At 35.5% G+C, this 18,928-nt stretch overlaps 2 protein-coding genes across 5 annotated transcripts in view; one reads left to right on the top strand and one right to left on the bottom strand.

The window, feature by feature from the left end:
- The window catches only part of LOC136037928 (ribonuclease 3-like), a 104,786-nt gene that overhangs the window by 18,320 nt on the left and 67,538 nt on the right, over nucleotides 1–18,928 (bottom strand). Inside the window, exon 3 of one of the 2 annotated variants that reach the window (XM_065720791.1) lies at nucleotides 208–428. The exons of the other annotated variant lie outside the window; for it this stretch is intronic. Within the exon in view, the coding sequence (XP_065576863.1) occupies nucleotides 391–428 (38 nt within the window). The 3' untranslated portion in view covers nucleotides 208–390. Of the gene's footprint in view, nucleotides 1–207; nucleotides 429–18,928 lie in introns of those variants that run through there. 2 annotated transcript variants of the gene reach the window in all.
- The window catches only part of LOC136037925 (serine/threonine-protein kinase 3-like), a 50,234-nt gene that overhangs the window by 23,287 nt on the left and 8,019 nt on the right, over nucleotides 1–18,928 (top strand). For all 3 annotated transcript variants that reach the window (XM_065720785.1, XM_065720787.1, XM_065720786.1), the window contains exons 6-7: nucleotides 2,751–3,004; nucleotides 7,790–7,964. In XM_065720785.1, coding sequence (XP_065576857.1) covers nucleotides 2,751–3,004; nucleotides 7,790–7,964 — 429 coding nt within the window. The remainder of the gene's footprint in view (nucleotides 1–2,750; nucleotides 3,005–7,789; nucleotides 7,965–18,928) is intronic.

Raw genomic sequence — 18,928 nt, 5'->3', positions numbered from 1 at the left:
AGAGTAAAGGAGGAATATAGGAGAATCAGAAAAAATTCACAATATTTGAGGGGAGAGTGTAGACATGACAGATATGTATCATTTCACAAGTAGCTTATTTCGAATGGAAAGTTTACGGAATTTTATAGTTAATTATTTTATCGATTTTATAGTCAGTTATTATAAACCTGTTATTTAGAAGTCACCTCTTCCAAGGTATTGATTTATTATGACACAATCCAATAAACTCAACAACTTATAAATCTTGTTCTAAAGTTTTAACTGTTTTCCTTTCTTCTGAGGTAAATTTTTGTGACAATAAATCTGTGCTGACTTAATACTAGCCACCTAATATTAGCCATCTCCCTTCTCAGACTTGATTAACGACCAACCATTTGTTTGTCTTGACATTCAAATCATGTTTGACGTTCTTGCTACAATCACCCGTTCTAAAATAAATATTTTTCAATTACTTTAAGTTAATTAATTAATTTGAAAATTTAATTTTTAATAATTAAAGTAAAATTAATCTTATAGTATTAGTTTTGTAATTAATAGTGATACTTAGGTTAGATTTTAGGTACCTTATATGCTTATCGCTATGCTTAGAGGGACCATCACCCCCCCCCCCCACCGCACATATTTTATTTATAAAGTAATATTATGCTTTTATAAAATCCTCAAAAAATAGAGACTGTTCGAAAAATAGTTTTTAACAGCAATGTCTGCACCTAAGCTGCACAATAAAGTTAGGAAAATAATGGCCTTTTTTGCAGACTTTGAAAGCAGCACCTCTTGAAATCAGAAAAAGTCGTGAAACCGTTTGGAAGCGAGTTTCAAACTGCTACATATCTGCACCAAAGATGGAGCATAAAATTAGAAAATTAAAGCCTTTTTTTTACGAACTTTGAGAGAAGCATTACTTGAAATTAGAGAAAGTCGTGAAACCGTTTAGAAACAGCTCCTAACTGCTATATATCTGCTTCACAGGTGGGGCATAAAGTTAGAAAAATAATGACTGTATTACGAACTTTGAAAGTAGCACCTTTTGAAATTACAGAAAGTTGTGAAATCGTTTGCAAACGAATTTCCTACTGCAATATTTATTAACCAAAGGTGGAGTAAAAAATTTGAAAAATAATGGCCTTTACTTTACAAACTTTAAGAGTTGCTCTTTTTAAAATTAGAGAAAGTTGTGAAAATGTTTGAAAACGAATTTCTTACTTCAGTATATATGCACCAAAGGCGGGGCATAAAATTAGAAAAATAATGGTCTTTTTTTTCGAACTTTGAGAATATCACCTCTTGAAATTGAGAAAGTTGTGAAACCATTTGAAAACGAATTCCTTACTGCAATTCATCTGTATCAAAGGTGGAGTATAAAATTAGAAAAAGAATAGCCCTTTTTACGAACTTTGAAGTAGCACCTCTTCAAATTAGAGTTTTATTTTGAATACCTGGAACCAGAATCACTGTTTAAATGTTTTCTTTGAATAGACACTGTAAGTCTGATATATTTTGCAAATTTCTTCTGTATCTTCCACTTTGGACAAACAATCGGATTCTTGTTAAAAATTTTCAGTTCCTGATTTACCTTTAAAGTTGGTGATTCATACAGCTTCTGCGCGCCTATCCCCTCACCACTGTCTTATCCTTTTTTTTTCGTTGATTTTGTGTGTGTATTTGTTTTTATTTTCGTGTTTTTTATATATTTATAACCCCACCATATTTACTTTATATATCGTGTGGGTGAAAATAAAATAAATAATAAATAAATATCATCAAGTGTTTAGTATCTAGTGATAAGTTCCCCGTATACCAGAGATTTGAACATTTATATTATTTATAATTAGTTTGTATTATTTATGTTTTTTAGCTATACAGCTCATTTTTAGCATTAGAAAATGAATGTCAAGGTCTGATCCCCCAAAAATACATATGGCAAAAATTAAAAAATCTTAAATTAAAGTCTTAAAATTTAAAAATTTTAAAAATTTAAATTTTTTTAAGTTTAAAATTAAAAAAAAATAAAATTTTTTTTAAATTTTCAATTAAAAATTTTAAATTTTAATAATAAAAATTTAAAATTTTTAATCTTAAAATTAAAAAATCTTAAATAATTTTAAGAGCCATACAGTCTTCATAGTGGGAAAAAAAAAAATAATCTAAAACAGGAAAGTGCTGTCCTCTTAGTTGGCATGACATTTGAAATGCAGCTGATGCCAGAGATGGCATGCTGACATGCATTTGAATGAGATGGTTTTTTGAATTAAGGAAAACCAGTTTGTTAAACTGGCACTTCAAATGTAGAATAGCTGAGGGTGTATCATAATTAATAAGCGCATGCATATATCAAACAAAACAAAATTAGAATAACTCCCGGTTCAAGAAACATTCCCTTGAATTGAAACATAAGATGAAAAAAACTCAATGACTATATCCTATCAATTTTGGCACTTTGAGGTTCTTATCCAAACTTAGAGTCCACCTGCCGTAATAATATTACCGGCCAAAAACAGTAAACACATACTTCCTATAAAAGAACCAAAAGGAATGAGAGAACAAATACAGGCATGTCCATTTAACTAAATTAAAATCAAATTTTACTATTTTAGCTTTTGTTACTATTTTATATAATAACTATATTATTAATGATTTTATTATTATTAATATGTTAACTATATTGTTTCTGATTATATTATTATAATAATAATTTTATCACTATATTATGTTGTTATCCAATGCATATTACATATTAAATTGCATTCCAGGATACAATGGCCAAGCGGAACACAGTAATTGGCACACCTTTTTGGATGGCACCGGAAGTCATACAAGAAATTGGTTATGATTGTGTTGCCGACATTTGGAGTTTGGGCATAACAGCTTTGGAAATGGCAGAAGGGAAGCCCCCATATGGTGACATTCATCCTATGCGAGCTATTTTTATGATCCCGACTAAGCCTCCTCCTTCTTTCCGAGAGCCTGATCGTTGGTCTCAAGACTTTATTGATTTTGTCTCAAGGTACTAACACTTTTAGCTAATTAATAGCTTTTAATTATATGGATATTGGAAACGTGACTTCATTCAACCTAAAGTTTGTTCGCACTGTTTCTTTGCAGAATATATAGCACTACCCTAAGAGCAAAGAACGTAATATATACTCTTTTGTGAGGAGCGGGGAAAATATTTTGCATCTCCCCCAAACACAATCATGAGCTTCTTTAATTCCCCCTTAAAAAAAAGGTTTACTGAAAGTTTCAGCTCGATCCCAGGCCATGAGACAAAACAGTGTGCACCCTCTCGGAAAGATCGGTAACCAACGGTAATTTGATTTTAAAAGTACTTCCGAAGAAATCTTGATTTCAGCTACCCGTTGTTTAGGCTCATGTGATGCTTATCAATTATCCGGGTTGCAGTGGTAGCTATAAACCTAGTAAGACATAATCACGTCCCTTAATAAAAATTATAATAGTCCAGACAAGATCAAGAGACAGATCAAAACAAGAAGTGCACTATTAGAACTGCCGTGTCCAACACCCCTATTTAGGAGACTTGCCATCTCTTGGTTTGAACAACAAGAAAAATATACTGGCTTGAAAATAAAAAAAGGTGGTTGTAACCATGATATTCTGTGTATACGACATTTTTTTTTCTCTTTCTTCTCAGATAGCTTGTAACTGGAACATCGTGCAGAGCTGTTTAAAGGCTCATTTTAAAGGAAGTTCATGTGGTTAAAAATCTTTTGTAATTAATGAGGTTAATTTTGAAAATATAATCGATTTTTTTTTAAGAAAAACTGCATTTTTCTATAACCCCTATTGTAGCTCATGTGTTTAACATAAGGAATTTGTCACATCTGCGTGCTTTTGTAATTAAAAAAAATATTTTACGTAAGATCAATATTTTTACAAAAAAACTTTTACCATTATAAGAAGCTTGTAGACATAGTTATATAAAATGCAGTATTTATTTTTTTCGGAGGGGGGGGGGGGGAGTTAACAAAAAATCTGATTTGTCAACTGAAACTAGAATAACTCCTGAAAATTTTAAGTAAAATAATTTCATCTAAATGCAATATGGTATTTATGGTGTTTGAGCAATAGTTTAATTTTTATGGCACTTGGTATTAACCAAGTGATTTATAGCAATCGCAAATTCTGTCGGTCTGTCTGTCTGTCTGTCGGTCCCGGTTTTGCTACTTTAGGCACTTCCAAGTAAGCTAGGACGATGAAATTTGGCAAGCGTATCAGGGACCGGACCAGATTAAATTAGGAATAGTCGTTTTCCCGATTTGACCATGTGGGGGGAGTGGGGGGCCGGTTAATTTGGAAAAAATAGAGAAAATGAAGTATTTTTAACTTATGAGCGGGTGATGGGGTCTTAATGAAATTTGATGTTTGGAATGATATTGTGTCTCAGATCTCGTATTTCAAATTCCGACCGGATCTGATGACATTGGGGGGAGTTGGAGGGGGGAAACCTAAAATCTTGGAAAACACTTAGAGTGGAGGGATCGGGCTGAAACTTGATGGGAAAAATAAGTACAAGTCCCAGATACATGATTGACATGATCGGAACGGATCCGCTCTCTTTGGGGTAGTTAGGGGGGAGGGGGGGTATTTCTGAAAAATTAGAAAAAAATGAGGTATTTTTAACTTATGAACGGGTGATCGGATCTCAATGAAATTTGATGTTTAGAAGGATATCGTGTCTTAGAGCTCTTATTTTAAATCCCGACTGGATCTGGTGACATTGGGAGGGGGAAACCTAAAACTTGGAAAACACTTAGAGTGGAGGGATCGGGATGAAACTTGGTGGGAAAAATAAACACAAGTCCTAGATACATGATTGACATAAACGGAACGGATCCGCTCTCTTTGGGGTAGTTGGGGAGGGGTGTTATTTCTGAAAAATTAGAAAAAATGAGGTATTTTTAACTTACGAAGGAGTGATCGGATCTCCATGAAACTTCATATTTAGAAGGACCTCGTAACTCAGATCTCTTATTTTAAATTTCAACCGGATCAAGCGTAATTGGGGGGGGGGACCGGAAATTTTAGAAAATACTTTAAGCGGTGAGATCAGGATGAAACTGAATGGGAAGAATAGAAACCTGTCCAAGATACGTGACTGACATAACTGGACCAGATCTGCTCTCTTTGGTAGAATTGGGGGGGGGGTAATTTTGAAAATTGAGGTATTTGTAACTTACGAAAGGGTGACCAGATCTTAATGAAATTTCATATTTAGAAGGATCTTGTGCTTTAGAGTTCCAATTTTAAATTCCGACCATATCTTATGACATTGGAGGGAGTTGGAGGGGGAAACCGGAATTCTTGGAAAACGTGAAAATTGGGGTACTTTTATCTTACGAATAGATGATCGGATCTTAATGAAATTTGATTTTTAGAAGGAGTTCATGTCTCAGAGCTCTTATTTCAATCCCGACAAGATTTTTTGACATTGGGGGGAGTTGGAGGGGGAAATCTTGGAAAAACACTTGGAGTGGAGGAATTGGGATGAAGCTTGGTGGATAGAATAAACAAATGTCCTTGATACGTGATTGACAGAATCGTACTGGATTCGCTCTGTTTGGGGGAGTTGGGGGGAGGGATTCAGTGATTTGGCGAGTTTAGTGCTTCTGGACGTGCTAGGACGATGAAAATTGGTAGGCGTGTCAGGGAGCTGCACAATTTGACTTGATAAAGTCGTTTTCCCAGACTCGACCATCTGGGGGGCTAAAGGGAGAGGAAAAATTAGAAAAAATTAGGTATTTATAACTTACGAGTGGGTGATCGGATCTTAATGAATTTTGATATTTAGAAGGACATCGTGACTCAGAGCTCTTATTTTAAATACTGACCAGCATTAAGCCTCTTATTTTCCTTTTTAAATCAATCTGTTGATTCATAGAATTTTGTTAGAGCTCATACCATATGATCTCTTGGCTCTTAGCTCTTCTCGCCTCGCCACAAGTGCCATATGAGCTATTAGCTCTTGTTGTAGGAGCTTGAAACTTCTACAGTAGGATTCTCTAATATGCTTAATCTAATGGTGTGATTTTCGTTAAGATTGTATGACTTTTAAGGGGTGTTTGCCCCTATTTTCTAAAATCAGGCAAATTTTCTCAGGCTCGTAACTTTTACGGGTAAGACTGTTCTCGATGAAACTCATACTTAAAATCAGCATTAAAATGCGATTCTTTTGATGTAACTATTGGTATCAAAATTCCATTTTGTAGAATTTCGGTTACTATTGAGCCGGGTCGCTCCTTACTACAGTTCCTTACCGCGACGAACTATTTGATAAAACAAAATCATAATAACGCTTTTGTTCTTTTGCGGTTAGTGTAGAAATATAGTATCTAGTAGCTCTGTTCAAAATTAAACTCAGGTTTGGGAATCCAAAATGTGTTACTTGACTTTTGTTTTACCTTGCCAAACTGAGGTTTAGTCTGATTGGTTGGTCTAGTTTATTTTTTTGCATGATATGTGATTCTCAACCGCTTGGAGGAGTTCTTTCCCGAATGTATCATTTGTACATTTATTAAATTAATTTTGAGTATAGAAGCATTGTCATTATAATAATATGACCTTTTCTTGCTTCAAGAAAAACTCGAAAAAAGTTTTCGGTAGCTATTTTTCTACATATTGGTGTTTTGAAAAGGCTTTGTAATTTAGATTCATTTCAAATTTCTTTTGTAACTTGTCACTTTTTGAATTGCCGCGTTCGAGGTGTGGACTCTGTGTAATTTCATGTTCCTTGCGGAATAATATTTAGCAGCCTGTTTCATTCTACGATCCTGATTTCTGATACAAAGATGCTCAGGAAGATTCTAAATGTATCTCTGGTGAACATATTGCCGTTTTGCTGTTATGAGATTGTAACTTACATAGAGCAGAAGAAGTTAGAATCGTAACCCTATTGCTACATAAACACAGGAGATGATCGGATATGATTTTGGTTTGGGTGTTGGCTTTATATACTCATCCCCTTCTTTTCATGTGTGTGTGTGTGTTTTTTATTGATACCAGGATATATACTTCGAGATGCAATTCCCAGAGAAGGTTAAGTACAAGCTCCAATTATGTTTAGAGAGAGAAAGAGAGATAACTGTTGAGCTATCTTTCTACATAATTATATTCCCCCCCCTTCCACGTCATATGTACTATTCCAGTCCTCTTATGATTAATTACCTGACAAAAAGTTTTGCTTGCACTTGGATTGTCATTTGATTTTCCTCCATGACATATGTAGTTGTTTGTTTGATGATTTACCAAGTACTTTAGAAAAAGCTTTTTTGGTGCAAAGAGGTTTTAAAATTAATTTGGCAAAAATTGACGGATTTTGAAATGGCATGAGACGTAAATAGAAACGAAAATATGATATTTAGATTATATATACGCAAAATGTTTGAGATTTTAGAGATAATTGCAAAATTCAAAGATTTTGTAGAGGTACGGGCCCTGTGGCAGTCTTATAGCTTCAAATGAGTCTTACCGTTGCCATTACTTAATTCTAACAGTCTTCTCATTAAAAAACAAAAGAACAACTTGTTTCCAAAAGTTATGTATTTCCGACCGTACAACAAGCTTATTTGCGTTGGTTTAAATGCTCTTGAAACAGAGATTTTTTGAAGTTTTTTTTTTATTTTTAAAAATCGGTTTATTTTAAGTATCTCGCTTGTTGTGTTTAGTGTTTTTCTCACGCTCTTTAGTTTTTAAGTAGCAAAAAGGTAACCATACCACATGAGTTTCGTTTAGTGAATCTTTGGTTTGTTAATTTCATTTGGTGTAATTTCTATAGGTGCTTAGTAAAGAACCCTCAAGAAAGAGCCACTGCCGCTGAGCTTTTGCAGCATCCGTTTATTAAGACCTCTCAGACTTCCTCAATCCTGACTCCTTTATTAGCAGAGGCACGGGAATTGCGAGAGACACAAGCATCAAGATGGCAAAATACAAAAGCCACTCCTCATAAAGAGGTGATTTTATTCTTTTCTTAGTTTATTTTACACCTAGTTTCATATTGTTTGGAGTCTTTATTGTTCATATCTTCCATATTTGTGCTTGATGAACACGCCCCCGACTGCTCTAATTCTTTTGATGATTATGCTGGTTCGGATCTTGTTGCTGTAACTTGCATAAGCTTGAAAGGGGTTTTCCCAAATTCAAGTGTAAATTACCCCCCCCCCCCCTCTTCAAATCTTTATCTTAAGCAAGCTTAAGGCAAAGTAAAGGGACTGGTCCCATATGTCATGTAGGAGTATTTTGTATCTGAATCTGACCAAAAGTATGAGCAAATTCTATGAAAAAAATTACTGCCCTTGCGTAGTTTTTAGGTTCTATTTCAGCATGTAACACCTTTGAAAAGTGTGCCAGTAAGTAAAATTTTTATTTGAGTTATGAATATGCTGCCAGAAAAATATATTTTTGAACATTTATATATATTTTCTAGTTGGTGTTTTTTTTTGCAAGGGGTATAAAAGACATAATCGTGAACTTTATTCCCAACAAAAAAGTAGCAGTGTCAGTATACATATTTAAGTGAAACTTTTGGTTTTTAAAATGTCAAAGTAAAATTTGAGACGAAGTCACTTTGAAAACTATTTTAAAATCCGTTTCTTAGGATCCAAGATTTGAATTGTTTGGGGACAAAAACATGTTGGTAACCAGCTAAGAAAGAAAAAGCTTCCATTACTTTTCTTCGGATGCTTCTTTTTGTTGTTTATTTTTTGTAGCACCAGTAACTAATTATGGTGGCTTTTTCATGCTTTTACTCAGTATGTCTGAAATGTTCTTGGACTGGTTCCTTTATTTTGCAACATCGTTCGCCTCATTGTACAACGGGTGTCGGGAATAGTTTCAGTGAAGGTTTCTATATCGATATCTCTATTTAGATGGGAAAAATCATTTAGGTTGATCCTGAAATATAGTTAGATTTAGTAGTTACTTATGCTATAGGTCTCACAGGTTTGTGTTTTAGCTATCGAGGTCTTTCATGGTGGATTTTCCTGCGTCTCAAAAAAAAACAAATCACAAAAGTTTGAGTGCCAGAAAGAAAAATGGTTACATTGTCAAATTTTGCCGCTAAACTGAACTTAAAGATTTTTCTCTGCAATTGGTAAGTAGTTAAAAGATTGTGAAAACACATTTGAATTCGCACACATATCAGAAGTCAGCAGGAAAAGGTCAAATTTTGTTGACCTTTGAAGCCTAGAAATTTTTTTATTGTTGTATCACTTCATCAAAAATGTTTAATATCTTCCGAACTGATTCATTTGCGAGAATCGTAAATCAAAGGTGGAACCTTTTTTCTCTGATTTATCAGAAAAAAAGTTTTGTTTTTGTTTTTATCATAATTTAATGACATCTTTAATTCTTAATCAAATTTAACCTTTTAAAATTAATTTGAATAATCGACTTTTGAATGTAATTTGATTTTAATGGATTGAATTAGACATGCGGCTCAAGACCTAAGGTATGTGATATGTGCCAAAACATAGCTTTTTAAATTCAGTTCAAAAATGAGGAAGGCTCAATAATTTAGTTTTTCATACTCAAATTGTTTATACTTTGGAAACAATTTTGCAACAATTCTAAATGATAGTTGTACTATAATGCTTAGGATTGATGAATACGGAAAAAATCAAATATTTGTGTTGAAAATGTGCAGAATCTTTGGGGTTCTTGTGGGCTGACGGAATCCTATTCCCCGTCATGTTACAACCTTGAATATTGACAAATATTAATCAACTATCCCATCTCATCCCCCCCAGACATGCCCCGAAATTTTAAACTTAATTCCTTTAATGTTTCATCAGATTCCTTTAATGTTCGCAAATACATCGTTTTGGCAACCTGGGATGCATATGTTCTGATTCACCTCAATTCTGCACTCAACATATTCTGACAATTTTAAGTTAATACCTATAGTCGTCCCTGGATTATCATAGATATCCCCTTTGGACCAAACAGGATACATATAGTGTCTTTTGTTTTAGTTTAACACCCCCAACTACATACTTGAAGTTCGAATGTAATGTCGTGAGGGGCATTCCACCGACACCCTTTTGACAATATGGATGCATAACTAAGCATAGCTTTCATGTTTCATGTAGCTTTCATTAGAAACCCTCTCTAACTTACGACTATGCATAGCATTCGCAGGTGAATTCAGTTCCTTAACATTCTTTATTTTTGATTTAAGCAATGTTTTTCACAAAATAAAAAATATTTTGATTACCTGCTCCTAGGTATACCACAGGTCTAAACTTTATAGGGGGAGGGGGGCATTGGAGTATCTATTTCAAAAAAAGATACAATTATTGGAACAGGTTTATTTCGGTTTAGTTTTACAGCTCCTTTGACAACCTGCATGAATATAGCGTGTTTCGATTTAGTTCAACATCCTCTAGAAATTTCTTGAAAGTTTTAGAATTACCACCCTTAACCTCAGTAGTAGGTGTAGTAGCTACAGTGTTGGAATTGACACAGTGCCATTTTGTTACTTTAACATCCCCCTCAACATGTCCTGAAAGTATCTACTTAATACTCTTGGGTTTTGGCTGCTTCAACATCCACCTCTACAAGCCCTAAAAGTGTCTAATTAATAATCAAAGTTTTTCCTGAGATATTGTTCGTGCTTCTTTTTGACAACCTTCATACACATAGTGTTTTGATTTAGATCAACATCCCTTTCATTTCCATAAAATTTCACCCATTAGTAGGGTACTATTAGTAGCATGTACATAATTCTTTTTGGTTAGCTCATCATTCGCGTCGACGGATACTGAAGTTTGTAACTTAATACCCAATCCGTTACTGAGACATAGCTGATACACCCTTTTGGCAGCATCCATGCACATAGTGTTTTCTTATTTAGTTCAAAACTTCCCCAAAACATTCCCTGAAAGTTTCATCTGGATACCATTAGCCTCAACTGTAGCAGTAATCATAGTATCATTTGTGGTAGTACCAGTAAGTGTATTTCGATTAGTTTAACATATTCCAAAAGTTTGAGCTCAAAACTCTTAAGTCGTTCCTGAGATATTGCTGATGCATCTTTTTGACGACCTACATACACGTACTGATTAAGTTGTACTTCCCCTTAGACATATCCTGAAAGCTTCAGCTTCATTTCTTTAGCATCGGCAGTAGTAGCAGTAGTATTACTAGCAGAAGCACTGTACACATAGCGCATTTTAGTTTTCGACATCCCTCTCAACATACCATGAAGGCTTCATTTCAATAGCCTGGGCAGTTCCTGGGACGTTGTTGACACTTCTTTTTTACAACCTGTTTGTACATCTTGTGTTTTGATTTAGTTCATCCGCTCAACATTTGCAGTTGTAATAGCAGCAATAGAAGTAGTGGTAGTAGCATGCAAAATTTCCTTTTGGTCACTCCAACATCGCCCACAATATGCCCTCAAAATTTCAACTTAATGCTCTAAGCCGCTCCCAAGATATTGCTGAAACGCACTTTTGATAACCTGCATGCATATAGTGTGTTTGATTTAGCTCAACTTTCCCCTCAAGATTCCCTGAAATTTATCTTAATACCCTTCGCCTTAGTAATAATAGTATTCGTGGTAGCAGTTGCAATAGTAGCAGTAGTATACATATATTAGTTTCTAGTCTATTGAACGTCCACCTCGTCATGGGCTCAAAATTTCAACTTATTACTCTAAGTCGTTCCTAAGATATTGCTGATACGCCCTTTTGACAACTTGTATGCACATAATAGTAGTCACGGTAGAAGTAGTAGTTTTAGTAGTAGTACTATATAAATGTGATCTTATTGCAAAAGTAGGATCTTGTCACACTTACTGTCCTGAAGTAAAGGGACAACATGGAATGGGTGACGAAAATGGAGCGTTACTTGACGACTTCTCCCTGAATACATTGTTTCAACATAAGACTATCCACAAATATACATGAACTTCACCAGATGGGTGCATGTGCAACCAGATCGATCTCCTCCTCTTCTCACGCAAGTGTCAGAAGAGTCTTCTCGATGTAAGAAGCTAGAGAGGCGCTGATATACAATCAGACCATGGCCTCATGATGGCCAAGATCCATCTAAAGTTAAAAGAGATACAGAAAAACAATAAATCGACAACACACAAACCCTTCAGTGATTAGAAACTGAACGACAAGGAAACAACACGAATGTTCCAGCTAGAACTTTCAAATAGATTTGAAGCCTTGAAATCGGAGTTAGAACCAAATACTAATGTCGAAAGTATTTCGGAGAAACTGAAAAGCACGTACAGAGAAGTTGCGAAAAAGAAATTAGGCTATAAGAAAAAAAAAAAAGAAAGATGAATCTTTGAACGAACCTGGAAACTAATTGATGTAAGAAAATCCGCCAAACTTTCCATTTTGTCTTCAGACGCATCTGAATTGATTTATCTGCAAGACTTATATAGAGAAATGGACAAACAAGTAAAGAAGAGTGCCCGAGCCGACAAAAGTCAACTTATTGAACTCAAAGCAGCTTTGGTGGAAGAAGCAGCAAAGAAGGGAGATTCGAAAACAGTCCATAGATTAACAAATGAGATGATTGGAGTCAAGTCTAACAGAACTAATCTAGTAAAGGACGAGAACGGAGCCCTTTTGACAGATCCTTTGAAGATTGACGAGGGGTGGGCAACCCACTTCGAGAACTTACTGAATAGACCGAGATTTGATTACTGAGATATATTATCTGACACTTCCTTTATGATTTTTGATGTAAAAGAAGAGCCACCGTTTCCAGAAGAAATCATAACCGCCGTCAGAAAGCTGAAGAACGGAAGAATGCCAGAAGTAGATGGTATTACATCTGAGATGCTGAAAACTTCAATCCGTGACTGCATAACAGTTCGGATTGAGCTGCTAACTCAGATTTGGAGCGACCAGAAAGTGCCTAGGGACTGGACGAAAGAAACTATTATTAAGCTGTTCTCAAAAGCTGACACGCTTGTTCGTGGCACCTGGAGAGGCATTAACATAATCTCGATACCTAGTAAATTTATGACAATTATTATTCTACAGTGACTACAGCAGAAACTGGACCAACATCTTCGTGGTGAACAACACGGCTTCCGACCTGGAAGATCATGTGCAGACAGAATTTTTATACTGAGAATGCTGGTTGAAGACTCAAAGGAATTGAATAAAAAGCTGTATCTTCGCTCTGTACAAAGAAACATATGTTCGCTCTGTACAAAGAAACAGAATGCTGTGTACAAACAAGAAACGGAGTTACAAGTTACTTCAAAATCATTACTGGTGTCAAACAAATATGTGTATTATCACCACTTTTATTCAAAGTAGTTATGGACTACGTACTCAGCCAGTCTACTGGGTATGGAGTAAACGTCAACAGCAAGCAACTTGCAGATTTTGATTTTGCAGATGATATAGTACTGCTAGAAGACCCCAAAGATCAATTATAGCTTCTATTCGATGAAATATCAGAAAAAGCCTGAGAGGTCAAATTGTCGATCAACGTCTACAAATCAAAAAGTATTTCCACATCTTTCTCCTCCCTTAGCTCTTCAATGCTTCGATAAAACTGTTGAACAGGTCCAAGAATTTAATACTTAGGAAGCTTGATTGAGAATACTGGAGATGGAAAATTTGAAATCAAGAGTAGAATTGGGTAAGTATCAGGCGCCTTCAACCGACTCACACAAATTGGAGAAAAGTAACAAGTCCTCATTTCGTTTAAATTTGCGCCTGTTCAACAACAATATGTTGTATATATTGGTGTACGCCAGTGAATACTGGAAACTCAACCAACAACTGGAGAAACGCATCCTTGGATTTGAAAACATTTGTCTTCGAAATATCTTCAAAATCAGTTGGCATCAGAAAATTACTAATTAGGGAATGTAGCTGAAAACCAACCAGCCCATAGTGACCAAAGTTATCAAGAAATGAAGATGGACGTATTTGGGTCATGTTCTATGCATGCCCGAAGACAGACTGCCCTCAAGAGTGTATCAGTTGCAGCCTGAAGGAGACGAGGCTGACCAAAGCACCAGACGCTGCGGAGGGTTGTATAATCGGTACCTGAAAGAGGCCAACATTCCCCTCACACTCCACAATGGGAAGATATCACTGCAGCCGCACAGCTTCGTTATGAATAGAGAGGTTTCGTCGACGCCCTATGCGCCATTGATGGTTCAGGAGAATCTAAGGTCTTTGGTAATTATATAAATGGGGATAAAGTCAACCTTCCTTAACTCCTGATTCAATGTGAAGCCAGATACTAACCTCAATTCTTACCTCAGCCATAGCAATATTATTCTCCTATATTAACATTAATCACTTTAATGTAGTTATCTGACTTACCATACAAGGACAAGACCTTCGTTAAGGGTCTTTTATCGACTGAATCGAAGGCCTCGTCATTATCTATAAAACTGAGGACCAAAAGCTTCTGTTGGTTCAGGAACTTCGCTAGTAGTAATCTAAGAGCAAAGATTCGGTCCACGTATCCTCTGACCCTTCTAAAATTAACTTATTTTTTTTTACAAAAGAAGTTTTTTCAAAGAAAAGTAAAGAGCCACATTAAATCAAAGATGGGTAAAAAATACCGTCGAATAGTTATTTCCCATATCATAAAAAATCGCTATCATTAGAAAATTGTTCAATATATTCAAATCTGTTCCATATATTTATTAAAGTTAAAAAAGAAAGAAAAGATTTAAAATTCATTTTTTTTATCAATACTTTTAGATGTTCCTGAGAAATGGCTCATACACCCTTTTAGCAACTTTAACGCACATTGTTTGTTTTGTTTTAGTTGCGCATCCTTCTAATTATTTTCTAAAGGTTTCATCTTAATATCTTTAGCCTCAGAAGAAGTAGTACTCGTAGCAGCAGTAGCAATAGCGGTAATATTGAAAACAGTGCCTTTTGGCTAGTACAACATTACCCCTCAATTTCCCCTGGAACTTTATAGTTAATACTCCAAGCCACTCCTAAGATAATTCTTATATACCCTTTTGACAACCTGCTTGCACATTTGGGGATGTGATTTGGTTAAAACACTCCTTAAATGATACCTGAAAGTTTTGCCTTAATACCATTAACTTCAATAGTAGTAAGAAGGACGAATAAGTACTGGTAAGTATGCTTTTAGTGTCTTTTGGCTATTTCAGCCCCCCTGAACATACCCTGAAAATTTGAATTTAAGGCTCTTAAGCTCCTGAGATATTGTCAGTACGCCCCTTTGACAATCTATATGTATTTAGTGCGTATTGATTTAGTTTATCTTTCCTCACAGCATTGTCTGAAATTTTCACCTTAATATCCTCAGCATTAGTGGTAGTCGCAATAGAAGCATTAGTTGCAGTAGAAGCAGTAGGTCGTGGTAGTAGTAGTGGCAGCAGTAGTAGTAGTAGTTGCACTAGTAACGTGCACATATTGCATTTTGGTCAATTGATTATCCTCTTAATCATTCTCCCAAAAGTTCCAACTTAATACGGTAAGCCAGAGGTTCTCAAAGTGTTGGAGTAAAAAAAAATTCGAAAATTAACGTTGTATTGGTAGGACAGAAAAATATCTGTGGAATACTCGTAACAATATTCACGTCCTGCGTAGTTTGTACAATTCGGTATATCTATACATTGCATACGTGCAGCAACAATCAATACGAGACAGCATCTATAAAAGCTGTGCTGTTTTATCGATGAAGAATTGTTAAATTTATTTTATTATGACTGACTTCAAATTATTTCTATGAGGAAGGCGCACGTCTGGGGTTAAAAAGTTTCAACCCCAGACGTGTGGCGGGGGGGGGGGGCTGAAACGTTCAAGAATCTTTGCCATCAGCCGTTCCTGAGATATGACGTTTTCACAACCTGCATGCACATAGTGTGTTTGGTCTAGTCTAACATTACCCTCAACATCCTTTGAAAGCTTCACGAGAATGCCCTTTGCCTATGTGGACTCCAAGGGTTAAACATGTTCCCTTTCTCGATGCCAATCATTATTTGTAAACGTTGGGTGAATCACATAACTTTCAGCCCTTGCCCCTATGGATATGGGGAGCTGATATCTCCAGAGACATAGTTATTGCACCTTTTGACTATGCTGAACAAAATGGCTGTCTCAAATTTCTGATCGGATGTCTTTGGAAAAAAGGGCACTAGAGCTTTTAATTTCCAATCAAATGAGTCATTAGCGAAGTTTCTTCGACAACTCCTTCCATACGAAATGCTTTGATGGAAAAAAAAGTTAAATATTACATTGGGTCCACTTCATTCTATTGCGCTACCTATGACCATACTCTTCTTGTCTTGAAACTTTATCTACAGCATCTTTAAGGCTAAAAGATCTCATAATCCTTAATAATTTTCTTCCTATTGCGCTACCTATGACCAAACTCTTCTTGTCTTATAATTTTATCTACAGCATCTTTAAGGCTAAAAGATCTCATAATCCTTAATAATTTTCTTCCTATTGCGCTACCTATGACCAAACTCTTCTTGTCTTATAATTTTATCTACAGCATCTTTAAGGCTAAAAGATCTCATGATCCTTAATAATTTTCTTCCTATTGCGCTACCTATGACCAAACTCTTCTTGTCTTATAATTTTATCTACAGCATCTTTAAGGCTAAAAGATCTCATAATCCTTAATAATTTTCTTCCTATTGCGCTACCTATGACCAAACTCTTCTTGTCTTATAATTTTATCTACAGTATCTCTAAGGCTAAAAAGTATCATAATACTTAATAATTTTCGTCCTATAAAAACCAGGCTAATGCCTGGTTTCTAGAGGAGTTTAATTAAAGTCTTACTAAAATTGCTAGGTACTTATCTATTTTTTCACAAATTATAGTCATAATCATCAGTACGTTACCTTTAACTGCAGAACGACTATTTTGAAGAAACTCGTTTACCTGGCTAACAACATCTGGGGGCCTACTAGTTTATAATGGTTTTAGTACAGTCTCCAATTCTTCCTCGCAAAGTAAACTATCCTTCACTTCCAAAGTATCATAAACTTTTATATTCTTTTCTATATCATTTCCTGTAACTTCATCAGGGCACAACACTTTCCCAAAATGTTCGACCCATCTCTCTTTAAAACTTTCCTTATCAGTAATTTGGTTCCGTTTCTCTCTTTAACTGGGACAAGTCCAGATTGATCGTTCTCTCTGAATTCTTTAACGTGCTAATACAATATTTTCCTATTATGTCGTTTGGCTGAATCTTATTGATCTTCTGCGAGTTTATCATGGCATCCAATTCACACCTTTTTTCATACTTTATTGCTTTCTTACTAATATTACTAGCCATGTCTATAACTTTCCAAGACATCTTTTGCTATTTCGAAACTATTTTGTGAAAATTATTCCATCCACCTTCCATATCGTCAAGTTTTAAACTCTTCAATGTCACATTCTGCTGTTCCTATAAAGTTTCTCTCAAATTCTCATCAGATGGTGATGTTAACTTTAAAGATCCATAACAGCGCTCACATACCCTAATATCTTGTCGGCATCGGTCTTGTCGTCTTACCATCATGTGAGTACCATGTTTACTTATGGGCCAGTTTATGACCAAAAGGCTTTACTATTTATAAATAGATTGTTAAACCTACAAAATTGCAGTAGTCTGTAAGTGTTACTGTTTAATTTTCCTACGTCAAATTTACCTAGGGTAGGATGCCATCTATCCCAGTTCCTACCTGTATAATTGTTTAGTTTTTTCTAACTGGAAGTAAAATTCATGTGAGTCAAAACTATCTTCTTCAGTCGGTTCTACGTAGGCATTTACTACTATGACAGATACCTTGCACTTTTTAGTCATAAATGAGCAACTAGCGTTCTATTTTAATGCCTTCTCAACCTAAGCAAGACTTAGCGACTTCTTTATTCACCCTGAGGCCCACTTCGTGCCTTTGCACCCATTCTTATTCCATGAGTGAATAAACTCTATATCACCTAATCGCATGTTTCTTACTCCTTGGATATGAGTTTCTGAAAGTTTTAACTAGTCCAGTTTAAAACATCTGAATTCATCAGTCAAAATGTCAATACGAAAATTGCTTGTAAAGGTTGTAAAATTTCTAGATGTAATTTTCATATATTTAAGTCCTTGAATACGGCCTCAGAAGAAGTAAGGGTCCTAAAGCAGTCCAGAACAGGGATTAATACATCGGTTCAAGTCTACACGGAGTGCTTAAGTCGGCTTAGAACCGGACAGCAAGAAGTCCTTGGGGCCTCCAGTATGAATGGAGGCTTTGTGCGATTTTGGGCCCTTGTTGATCATAACATGGTTCCCACACTTGGTGAAGCTCTTTTATCAATAAGAGTCGCAACAGTCCATAAGCAATCTCAAGCTTATTGCCTCTGACTCATTATGTATTCAAGCCTACAAACATTATGCTCCTATGAGTAGGCAGAGCATAATAGATAGCTTAGCTACGAGGAGGGTTTTCTGCCCTAAATAGTATTTCTAAAAAAAGAAAAAAAAAAGAGAAAAAGAAGAATTATCCATCAATCAAACTCAATGCCAATGATATGTTGTTTATTAGGCTATAATTTCCTTGAGAAGTGCCACTTCCTAAGCTCTCTCTGCCTCGCCATTTGGAGTCACGGTTCTGGTTAGGCAAACTCAGTGAAAGTCCACCCTAGCGCCACTGTAAGTCTACGCAACCAGGTTTTTCCTTTCCGGGATATGGATATAGGAAGGAGCTTATGACGGAACAGAGACTCCCAAACCATCTTGCAACACTGGGAGAACTTCAGCTTTTTATACCCAGCCCATCCTCGTAAGTCATTAACAAAAATATGTCTATAGGTGAAATTCTATTTCAACTTACAAAGCTACATTTAGAGATACATTAGAAATCCAAACAACTGATTTTTTTATATGCTAAAGCAGTCACGTTGAGTATAAAGAAAAGAGAGAAAAAAAAAGACAGAAAAGATTGTAACAC

The sequence above is a fragment of the Artemia franciscana genome, chromosome 17 (assembly GCF_032884065.1).
Source record: "Artemia franciscana chromosome 17, ASM3288406v1, whole genome shotgun sequence".
In the NCBI taxonomy this organism is placed as follows: Eukaryota; Metazoa; Arthropoda; class Branchiopoda; order Anostraca; family Artemiidae; genus Artemia; species Artemia franciscana.
The sequence above is the reverse complement of the archived record's forward strand: the minus strand, read 5'-3'. Positions and strand labels throughout refer to the sequence as shown.